General features: G+C 32.3%; 1 protein-coding gene across 1 annotated transcript; it reads left to right on the forward strand.

Moving 5' to 3' along the window:
- The first annotated feature begins 368 nt into the window (after window positions 1-368).
- On the forward strand, window positions 369-7935 carry LOC124927479 (pleiotropic drug resistance protein 1-like). Its single transcript, XM_047467897.1, has 20 exons — window positions 369-453; window positions 546-705; window positions 775-851; window positions 935-985; window positions 1050-1140; window positions 1210-1511; window positions 1590-1871; window positions 1961-2277; window positions 2357-2517; window positions 2605-2708; window positions 2781-2937; window positions 3018-3220; window positions 3288-3620; window positions 3716-4006; window positions 4100-4183; window positions 4256-4389; window positions 4461-4688; window positions 4756-4927; window positions 7333-7587; window positions 7678-7935. The coding sequence occupies exons 1-20, from the start codon at window positions 370-372 to the stop codon at window positions 7933-7935; spliced, it is 3744 nt and encodes a 1247-aa protein (XP_047323853.1). The 5' UTR covers window position 369.
- Window positions 7936-12359: the final 4424 nt, after the last annotated feature.

A 12359-nucleotide genomic window follows, 5' to 3' on the forward strand; every position in this document is an offset into this window, starting at 1 on the left:
AAAATCAATACAACCATTTAACTAACTAGACTAATAAAACTTTATATTTTAAAGTCAACACTAAACTTGATACTTTATATTTTAAATTTAACACAAAATTTGATAAACACTGTTTGTTTGTTTAGTAGACCGTTTAAAATTAATAATTATAACTAAAATTAGGAATATATATATATATATATATATATATATATATATATATATATATATATATATATATATATATATATATATATATATATATATATGACATTTTGAAAATTAAGCATAAATATATATATATATTTAAAAAAAAATTATTATCTTTTTTATTTATTTGATTTGGCTAAGATACTAACTAAGTATAACTATCTTCATCTTCTTCACAGAATGACATTGTTACTAGGTCCACCAAGCTCTGGAAAAACCACATTACTTCTCGCTTTGGCTGGAAAACTCAATTTGGATCTCAAGGCAAACAAGAACAATGAATCCGTCTTTCCATTTCCATAATTTGTTCTTCATCTCTCCTTTTCTTCAGTTAAGAATATTTGAATATCCTCCAGGTTTCAGGAAGAGTAACATACAATGGCCATGGAATGGAGGAATTTGTTCCAGAAAGAACATCTGCTTACATTAGTCAAAATGATCTTCATATTGGAGAATTAACAGTTAGAGAAACCCTAGCTTTCTCAGCTAGATGTCAAGGAATCGGACGTCAATACGGTAAGTTGAATGTTATAGTTCATCTATTTGATCATTACTGTAGATTGAATAACTGTGATGAATATGCAGACATGTTAGTGGAATTGTCAAGGAGGGAGAAACAAGCAGGAATTAAACCTGATCCAGATATTGATATCTACATGAAGGTAAACTGACTGACTTACTTACTTACTTACTTACTGCATTTATTCACTTGATTCTGATTCTGATTCTGATTCTGTGCATGAAGGCTGCTTCATTAGAGGGGAAGAAAGCTGTCGTAACGGATTACACTCTCAAGGTATCGTATCATTGATCATTGATTATCTTAGAAGTTTGAATCTGACGATTATCATTATGAACAGATCTTAGGACTGGAAGTCTGTGCGGATATATTAGTCGGAGATGAAATGGTACGCGGTATTTCCGGTGGCCAAAAGAGACGAGTCACAACCGGTAAAATCATTTTCACTATTGAGCTTTCGAAAATATGGAGTCCATTTATCTGATTGCTCAACGATTCAGGAGAGATGCTGGTTGGACCTGCACGAGCTCTGTTCATGGACGAAATATCGACTGGTTTAGACAGTTCGACGACGTTTCAGATCGTAAATTCCATCAGACAATTTATTCATATCTTACATGGAACTGCTCTCATCTCTCTCCTTCAACCATCGCCGGAAGTTTACGATCTCTTCGACGATATTATTCTCCTTACAGACGGTCAAATCGTTTATCAAGGTCCTCGTGAGAATGTATTGGAGTTCTTCGAATACAAGGGTTTCAAATGCCCCAAAAGGAAAGCAGTCGCTGATTTCCTGCAAGAAGTAAGAAATAGGTTTAAATCAAATTGATTAGGTTTCAAATTGACTCAAAATTGTTCTTTCGGCGGGGAAATTGTGTAGGTTACATCAAAGAAGGACCAAGAGCAATATTGGCAAAACAAAGAAGAACCATACAGATTCGTTAGCGCTGAAGAATTCGTGGATGCGTTTCAGACGTTCGAGATTGGCCAAAGATTAGGTGATCAATTGGCGATCCCTTTTGACAAAGCAAGTTCTCATCCTGCTGCTTTAACGACTACAAAATATGGTGCTCCATTGATGGAGATCCTAAAAGCTTGCATGTCTAGAGAATACTTACTCATGAAAAGAAACTCATTCCTCTACATGTTCAAGATGTTTCAAGTGAGTAGTAATAAGAAAAATCCTAAATTTAAGCCCTAAACTCATCCCAAAAATTGAATTAATGCTAATAGACGATGTTTTGTTCTTAGCTTACTTTTATAGCAGTAATCACAATGACGATTTTCCTAAGAACAGAGATGCCCAAGAAAACGATAGCAGATGGAGGCATTTACATGGGAGATACATTCTTCGTAATAATGATCATGATGTTCAATGGATACGCAGAGCTATCATTGAGTATTCTGAAACTTCCAGTATTTTACAAGCAAAGAGATCTCTTCTTCTTCCCAACCTGGGCATATTCTTTACCCACTTGGATTCTTAAGATCCCAATTTCATTCGTCGAAGTTGGTATATGGGTTTTCATGACTTACTATGTCATGGGATTTGATTCTGACGCTGGAAGGTAAAACTAATCTAAAACTAGCTTTCTTTTTCATATATATTGGTTTAGCATCTAAATGAATCATGACTATAAACTGCAGGCTCTTTAAACAATATCTTTTACTTATTTGCTTTAACCAAATGTCTTCTGGATTATTTCGATTAATTGGGTCTGTTGGAAGGAGCATCATCATTGCAAACACGTTTGGCATATTTGTATTGCTTGTTATTACAGTATTGAGCGGATATGTTATATCAAGAGGTGAGATAATTCGAATAGAATGTAGTAAATATGGTTCAATTGAGGATGTTTTAACTGAAATCTGCTATTACTCTTGTTCATTATCAGATAACATAAAGAAATGGTGGATATGGGGATACTGGATTTCGCCTATGATGTATGGCCAGACCGCCATTGCTGTGAATGAATTTCTTGGGAAGAGTTGGCGACATGTTAGTTTGTTATCATAGTTTCTTCTTTTTTCAATCACAAACTAATAATGTAAACAATGTATTTGTTTACAGATTCCTCAGAATTCTACAGAAACGTTAGGCGTGTTGGTATTGAAGTCTCGAGGTTTTTTCACAAATGCAAGTTGGTATTGGATTGGAATAGGGGCGTTAATAGGATATGTGTTTTTGTTTAACTTTCTCTTCACATTGTCTCTGGCTTACCTTAAACGTAAGCAACACAATCCTTTTTGAATTCTTGTATAATTTCCAATGTTTCCTGAATCCTGTTGATGATTGGAATTCTTTCAGCATTTGACAAGGCACAAGCAATTATATCTGAAGAATCCTTATTGGAGAGAAATGCTAGCAAGAAAGGCGTGAGAAGAAGTGTAATTCCGTCTGGCAGCATCATAATCAAAGATGAAAGTAACAAGAAACGAGGAATGGTTCTACCTTTCGAACCCCTTTCGATCACATTTGATGATATCACATATGCAGTTGACATGCCCCAGGTACTTACTTGAGTCTTTAACTTATATAGAAACGAAACCATGCACTTTGATCCATTTCTTTTTGTAGGAGATGAAGGTTCAAGGAGTTAATGAAGATCGTCTCGAGCTATTGAAAGGCGTGAGTGGATCTTTTAGACCAGGAGTATTAACCGCACTTATGGGTGTAAGTGGTGCAGGAAAGACAACTTTGATGGACGTATTGGCTGGAAGAAAAACGGGTGGTTATATAGATGGAGTGATCACCATATCTGGTTATCCTAAGAAGCAAGAAACTTTTGCTCGCATTTCTGGCTATTGTGAACAAAATGACATTCATTCTCCTAATGTTACAGTCCACGAATCCTTACAATACTCTGCCTGGCTTCGTCTTCCTCGAGATGTGAACTATGTAACTAGAAAGGTAACATAAATGGCACAATCTGAACACAAATTTATGTCATACCCTGAAAATAAAAATATGATCTGTTAACGTAAACCATAAGTTCATGACTGCAGATGTTTGTTGAAGAGGTTATGGAGCTAGTAGAGCTAACACCAATAAAGGAAGCTCTAGTCGGTTTGCCAGGCGTGAATGGGCTTTCAACTGAGCAACGTAAGAGGCTAACTATTGCGGTTGAGCTTGTAGCTAATCCGTCCATAATATTCATGGACGAACCGACATCAGGACTTGACGCGAGAGCTGCTGCAATTGTGATGAGAACCGTGAGGAACACTGTGGACACAGGACGGACAGTTGTATGCACGATTCATCAACCTAGCATCGACATATTTGATGCTTTCGATGAGGTGATCAATCTCAATTCTCAAATTATCAACCTTTTACTCTTCTTACTTGTATTTCCTTAACAAGAATTTTGTTGTGTAAATTCTCAATTGTAGTTGCTACTTATGAAACGAGGAGGTGAAGAAATCTATTTCGGCCCAATCGGTCGTCACTCAGTCAATCTTATCAATTACTTTGAGGTATTGTAGATATCAAGAATGATTATGTTTTCATCATCTTAAGTGTGACTGAAAAAATTAATGTCAAATTAGGGAATAAGCGGAGTAAACAAAATTAAAGACGGTTACAATCCAGCTACATGGATGTTGGAAGTGACTTCATTGTCAATTGAATCATCTCTTGGTGTGAACTTTGTTGATATCTACAAACAATCAAATCTATACAGGTAATTAAATAAGAAAAATCTATCAAATGGTTATAATGGAATAATCATATAATATACTTTCTCATATTTAGGAATAACAAAGTAACGATAAAAGAAATCAGTAAAGCCACGCCAGGATCAAAAGATCTACACTTTCCGACAAAATACTCGCAATCTTTCATCACACAAACCATTGCTTGCTTATGGAAACAAAACATATCCTATTGGCGAAATCCTCCTTATACCGCTGCCAGAATAATATTCACAACCATGATAGCTCTTGTGCTTGGGGCCATCTTTTGGGACATGGGATCGAAAAGGTTTGCGATTTCTTAGTTTCTTATAAAAAGTTGGTTTAATGGGTGGAACTGACAATCTGATATGTAGGAATAGAGAACAGGATATATTCAATGCAATGGGTTCTATGTATTGTGCTGTTCTCTTTATTGGTGCATCAAATGCTTTTGGAGTGTTACCTATTGTCTTCATAGAGAGGACTGTATTTTATAGGGAAAAAGCAGCTGGAATGTACTCTGCATTGCCATATGCTTTTGCACAGGTAACAACTTCTTTGTTTTTGTTATTTTTAGTCAACTTTAACTTAATAAAGGTTAAAATTAGAATAACCCAATAACTGAAGCTAAGTATTATGAGTGATTTCTAAAGATACAAAGATCACGGTTCGATCAATTTAACATCTTAAATGTTGTGGAATTCGTGACTATAGTTTTAGCTCCCTATATTAAAAATAATAATATAATTTATTTGTAATCATTTAAATGATTTATTATAGAAATATTTTAATTCATTTGATATTAGAACTAATTTATGATTAGGTGAGGGAATGTTAGGAAATTAGTGAGACAAAAAAATTTAGATAGTTGTTGCTATCATGTTTTTAACTTCTTCTTTTTTTATTGAAAATTCAAAATTAGGTAACTTTATTTTTTATTAAAAATAAAATATAACATTGACGATTTCTGATCCAAATTATTTTGTTAGTGGCGATTTTTTTTTATTTTGCCGGTATTTGACCAGTGATGGGTCGGAGATGATATTTGTGTTTCCTGATCCAATCTCACATTGATCCTGCCCCGAACACTTATAAACACAATTAAATATATAATTACTAATATTTTTATTTATTTTTCATATTTTAGAATAGTTTTAATTTTTTTTTTATAATAATATAAATTTTCATATACGAGAGAGATTAAATTCCTCCGTTAAGACCCTCTTTTTCTTTTATTGTTTCTCCTCTCGGTCCTCCCTTGAGCCAAGAGTCCATCTCCACTTACATTGTTTTCTTCATTCTTCTTCTTTTGGTTCTTCGATCTCAACGCACTCATCACATCATCGAGGGTAAGCTCCTCCCTCACATACTCGAGTATGTCTACAAACGTCTCATACAATTTCAAGGGTAAGCTCCTCCCTCACATGCTCGAGTATGTCTACAAACGTCTCATACAACTTCAGTAAAGAATTCAAAAGTATCAACGTCTTATCATCATCCTTGTATTTTTTCCGATGTTTTCCAAATTAAGGAGAATCTTGACATAATCGTCGAGATGCGTCTACAAGTCATTCCCCTCAACCATTCTAAATTTGAAGAATCTCTATTTGATGTAGATCCGAGACGATAATGTCTTAGTCATATACAAAGATTCCAACTAAAGCCACACACACCTCTATTGTCATCGTGACACTAGATACCTCTCGCAGCACCTTATCACTAAGACTAAGAATCAATGTGTTATAGGCCCTTTCCAACACCTCCATCTTTTTCTCTGCGTCCATCGAGGTCAGTAATTGTGATTCCCCTTTGAGTGCTTTAACAACTGCTATGTTGTTTAAGTGTGCCATCATCTTCATCTTCTATAACCCAAAGTCCTTCGTCCCATTAAACTTAATCAAGAAAAAAACTCACAAAAAAATTGAACCACGACCGCCTTGGCCCAACTTGGCTCTGATACCAGTTTGTGGTGAAAACTATCACCCTAAGAATGAAAGAGGAATAATAGCAACCGTAGTGGAATGTAAAACAATAGCGTAAAAGTAAGAAAAAACGAAATAACGACACAAGAGTCTTACCTAAGTTCGGACCAACAATGTCATACGTCCTGTTTTCAGAGAATTGATTCAATAAACTATAATAGTGAGTACAAACTCTAACTCTCTATGTTTGTTATAGGTTCTATTCTCACACAATATATATATATATATATATATATATATATATACTTTTAGAATTCATAATTAGGTTAAAGATAATGTGATATCTTTGACATCTCTACCACTATATGATTTCATGACGATTTAGTTGACATTTTTATAATAATACGATTTGATTAACAACTTCACAATTATGTGATTTCATGCCTTTTCGAATCCAACAAATAATCGCACATATATAATCCTTCCCCTTTTTTACCTAATATTGAGGAACACCAAATTGAGCCTCAAAACTTTAGGCTCAATTCTACATTATCAAATACATTTTTTTTTAAATATGGTATAACGGTGTGCCGCGGGAATTCTTTAAAATCAAACGGTACGGGAAAGATGGTAAAAAAAAATCGTGTATAAATCTTATTGGTTAGAATATTATTTAACATTATTGTTTGGATTATGATTAGATGAGGTGATATTTTTGTTTTACTTCATTTAATATAAATAATCATTTTAAAATATTATAATTTTGGACAATATAACAACTATATATATTTTTTGTACTATAATTCATATTAAAACATGCATACTCATAAGCACAATGCCAAACTAAATCTTAATGTGCAAAAACCATCACTTTCAAGCTTATTCCACAAAATTGGTCACTAGTTTCTCTCAATCAACTTTAAACATCCTTTCATGTTTCTACTTTTGGCTTCTTTTCCTATCGAATTTAGTCTCCACATTCAACTCATCGCATTAAATCTTGAATTCTTTTCTCTGTCTCTTTTGTAGGCTCTAATTGAAATTCCACATGTTCTACTTCAATCAACACTATATTCCGTTATTGTATATGCCATGATAGGATTCGAATGGACGGTTGCAAAGTTCTTTTGGTACATGTTCTTCATGTACTTCTCTTTACTATACTTAACGTATTATGGGATGATGGTGGTTGCTCTTACCCCAAACCAAACCATCGCCAACATAATCTCTTCATCATTTATCCACATATGGAACCTTTTCTCCGGACTTATAGTACCAAAAACAGTAAGTCCCACTCCCATATATGTTAACGGTAAGATCTTTCGTGCACATTACAATTTGGTTAACCGTTTTTACTTCATAAAATATATGTAGAGGATCCCAGCGTGGTGGAAGTGGTACTACTATGTTTCGCCTGTCTCTTGGACACTATATGGCTTATTAGGTTCACAATATGGAGATGTCCAAGAAAAGCTAGTTACAGGTCAAACTGTGAAACAATTTGTGAGGGATTACTTCGATTACAAACACGAGTTAGTCGGTTATGTTGCTATGATCATCGTTGGATGGGTTCTTTTATTTGGAGTAATATTTGCCTACTCAATCAAAACATTTAATTTTCAAAAGAGATAAAAACTTTTAGACCACTCGTCACGATATCTTAGGGTCAAGAGTCGTGGCAAGTATAAGTTTGATTCTTTTTGAAATCATGAAATTTAACTGTTATGTCGTGTATTGTTGTGTTAGTCCCTTTCGAAGGATAAAAACACCAATAATGTTGAATGTTAGTTTCCTATATGTGGATGTTATATGTAATTTATTAAATGTAAATTCTCATTAAATGATAATGTATTTTTATTTTATTTTATAATGTTATATATATTAGGTTACTATATTTTATATTTGCATTGACGCCTATATACGACTAGTGTTGAGGCCACGGTTAGGGTCTAGAGATTTCTCCTTATAGACACTTCCACTAATTTCATTGTGAAGCCAACGGTTGAGGTCTAGCGATATGGATCGAATGAAATCAATTTGTGAATATCTAAGTGATTTGGATTCAAAATTGACAAAACCAAAAATTTTAAGTTATAGAAATTAGAATTTAATTTATAAAATTTGTCTAGTTTAATGAGTTCCGAATTAAGATGAATAGTGAAACCTAGAGTTCATATAGATGAATCTATTGGGAATAACTTTTATGTTTTAACTTTTCTCATTTATATCAAAATTGGATATTAAATCAAGTTATTTCATCTGATATTTTGTTATCAACTTATCGTTTTGGACAATTTGAATTCTAAGTTGTATTTAATTGTTGCAATAGGCTTAAGATATTCTAAAATATAATGAACAAAGATATAAAAATGTTGATGATCATTTGATTCACAAATCCAAATTCTTGATATGAATAACATTAATTTAATTGAATTTAGAATGCCCAATGTTGCCATGGTTTTTAAGTTGACTTCTCAATGTGTGAAGATTTTATAATTGTGATACTTTAAAATTTAGGATAGTATAAGCATCATGACAAGTTTAGATGTAGTATCTCTAAGGTTTCAAACTTGTCCCCCAAATTTTTTTAAAAATCTTTTTAATAAATTCAAATGATCGAGGTCTTATAACCTACTCTATTCTCGAATATCGTGAAATGAGATGAGGAACCAGTGGACTTGAGAAAAATGTTTTTTTTGTTAAAAGAAAAAAGTCAATGTTCGATAAAAATCTCGTAACTTACCTCTTCTCAAATTTTGTAAAAACGACGCTTCAAACTTGTCCCACAAATTTTTTTTAAAAATCTTTTTAGTAAATTCGAATGCTCGAGGTCTTATAACCTACTCTATTCTCGAATATAGTGAAATGAGATGAGGAACCCAGTAGACTTTACTAGAGAAAAATGTTTTTTTTGTTAAAAGAAAAAAGTCAATGTTTGTTAAAAATCTCGTAATTTACATCTCAAATTTTGTAAAAACGATGCATCTCGTGGTCGTCTCGCCTTTAACAAGGGCGGAGCTATGATTAGAAATTTATCCAAGTTAAAAAAATTTCACAAAATCTATCCGGGATACAATGATAATAATATTAAGTAAACAAACAAAATTTACATAGTTTACTGTGGACTATATCTCTTTAACGACGGTAAAGTAATCAATAACAATTGCATTTCCCGTCGTTATTGTCATATATATATATATATATACAAAATATTTTGGGAAACCCGGGTTACAAGCCAAGTAGCCTTATGGGTATGGGTGTAAGTGGATCGGTTCGGTCGATTTTTTTATCAAAATATTCATCCCATCCATTCGTATTGGTTTTTCAAAATCTTTACTTGTCGGTTGTGTTGAACGGTAGTTCAATTTGATCAGTTATAACATCGGTTCGGTCGGTTTCGATCGGTTAATTGGTTTTATCTTTGAAAAATTACAGAAAAAAAATCAAACTTGACATTAAAATCGTTTTAAATTTTAGATATTTAAAAAAAATAAAAATAAATTACAATAAAGAAATTACTCAAATCTGAACCTCATTAAACATAAAAGTGTAAGATAAAAACACAAAATGTTTAAAAAACAACCCAGTGTTTAAACTATAAATTATATAAGAACATAATTTAAGCAACACAAAACAACTCAAAAGCTTTTTCAATTATAATATCCAAAAACTGCTAAATATTAGACATAATTTAACGCATCAACTACTATTTTCTATTTTCAGCATACTTACTCCATGTCATCTCCGATACATTTTTACGATTCCTCGTTCACAATCACATTGATAGACACTTCTTCATATATCAAATAACAAAATATTAGATTATAAATAATTATTTAATTAAAATATGTATCAATTAACTCGTACCTACTTCAATAACTTCAAGAATATGAACATCATTTAATATATCTTCGATCACATGTTGAGGAGGTTTTAAGCACAACCAATCTTGTGTGCAAATAAGTGCCTCAACGGTTGCAGGACTCATTGACTTGGCCTTCCGTGTGGGGTAGGTCTCTAGTCAGGTCTCTACTTGGGTTGGGTCGCAGTCGTTCGTCGGCAACCGATTGCGGTGATCCGGTGTGGTCGCAAACGACAATCGCCAATCACCTTCTAACAACATTTATTTTTTAACTTTCTTTCAACATGAAAAACTTACATAAATTAAATTAATTGGTATACATGTATTTCATTTAACCTATTTATGTATTTATTGATTTATTTGTACATTTTGTGTTTTATTTGAAAATACACAGGATTTTAATTATTTTGGAATCCGATCAATACGAAATCGTTCTCAAATTATTTATTTATTTTAATCTCGAGTAATGAACTTGTATAAGAATTTTTTAAAATAATTTCATTGACTCAAGATTATTTTTAAAATTATAAAATCAGAGTAGAAAATGAGTGTTTACAATATCATATTAAGACAAGTAGGAAAATAATTCTAGATGTATTTCTCAAGTTGGGGTCATTTGTTAAATTTATGTTGTGTCTATATAAAAATATGTCGTGTGTCTATGATCTTGTAAAATGTTGTCATATTTATCTAAACGAAAAGAAGAAGGAAAAAAAAAAGAGTTATTGTGTATATTTTTCGCCATATCGTCCTCCTCTTCTAATTCTAAAAATATGTTAAAGTTTGAACTCAAAATCTTAGTCTCAACTTAAAATAACATCAAACTCTTAACCCATTGGACAGCAAATTATTCTAATTAAATTATTACTATTTAAAATATAATATTTCAAACTAATTATATTTACCGTAATTCAAATCCACATTGTTTTGATGAATATTTTTGGATTTTATTTTTTATTATTAATATTCTGGTGTAGTTTCTTCGGGGTTTGGAAGAAACATATATATAATTCTTTCTAGATATAGTAACTAATCTTAAATATCAATGGACCAAATAATAAATTGGGCCAATTGAAATTTGAGACATTTTCTTTTGAATTTTACAATTTGGGGCTCCTTATGGAGCAACTTATGGGGCAATTGTAATTTAAGACATCTTCTTCCGAACTTCGTAATTTTGGGCTCCTTATTAAGGATCAATTGTAATTTAGGATCTCTTCTTTCGAATCTCACAATTTAGAGCTTTGTATTGTCAGATTATAAAAAAATGGGTTTTTCCTAACAAACATGTGACACGTACTTTTAAATGTCACCTATTTATTTTTTTTAATAAATTCAATTCATTAAAAACAAAAAATGAAAAAGAAAACCCTACATTCATCCCAACTCAAATTAAACTTCATCCCCGACTACATCCCTTTCACACTAGTTTGACTTCCCCACTCTTCACCTCGCGACGCTTGATTACCCTTTCCCTAACATGACTGCCCTCCTCTTCACCTCACGATGAAATGATGTTGAGTCGGGCTTAGGATTTTAAAATTATGTGTCACAATTAATTTTTTATTATAAAGGTTACATATATTTTTTTTTTGAAGGACATCCATGTTCGTTGGAGAAATACCCCGTTTTTTATAAACTTGATAATGTGAAACCCCAAATTGTAAAGTTCTTAAGTTCGAAAGAATAGACCTCAAATTGCGGTTGATCCCAATAAGAGTCCCAAATTGTTATTTTGATCCAATGTCATAATATATAAATTCAGGTGGGGGTGGGGGTGGGGGTGGGGTGGGGGGAATAGGGGTAGGGTAAGTTCTTCATAAAATATGAACTAATTCAAATAGGGCTTGTTATTGTTGATTATGAATTCATTACCATTTTCATGCTCTAATAAGGCCCACCTCTTTAAAGTAATTTTGGAAAACTTCTTCTATATTGTTTATATGGGTTTGGGTTTATTCTAGTATATAGTATTTTTTAAGTGGAAATCTAACTTGAATATTTGATTTGTTAAATAAGGCTCTTGATACTTAATCTTTTAAATGACATTTTTATTTGAGTTAAAAAAGAATGAGATGCTAAAAGGATTTTGGCCTGGATATTAATTTTAAAAATAGTAAATTGGAATTAGAATTAAAGGTATAATTTTAATTCTTAGGTTCGATAGATCAATTGTATTGTTTTTATTATAACT

The sequence above is a fragment of the Impatiens glandulifera genome, chromosome 2, assembly GCF_907164915.1.
Source record: "Impatiens glandulifera chromosome 2, dImpGla2.1, whole genome shotgun sequence".
In the NCBI taxonomy this organism is placed as follows: domain Eukaryota; kingdom Viridiplantae; phylum Streptophyta; class Magnoliopsida; order Ericales; family Balsaminaceae; genus Impatiens; species Impatiens glandulifera.

Coding starts and splice junctions, on each gene's coding strand:
- LOC124927479 (XM_047467897.1), top strand. CDS start 370: ATGACATTGTTACTAGGTCCACCAAGCTCTGGAAAAACCACATTACTT. Junction 2,278..2,356: donor TTTGATTCTGACGCTGGAAG/GTAAAACTAATC, acceptor TATAAACTGCAG/GCTCTTTAAACAATATCTTT. Junction 2,709..2,780: donor TTGGGAAGAGTTGGCGACAT/GTTAGTTTGTTA, acceptor ATTTGTTTACAG/ATTCCTCAGAATTCTACAGA.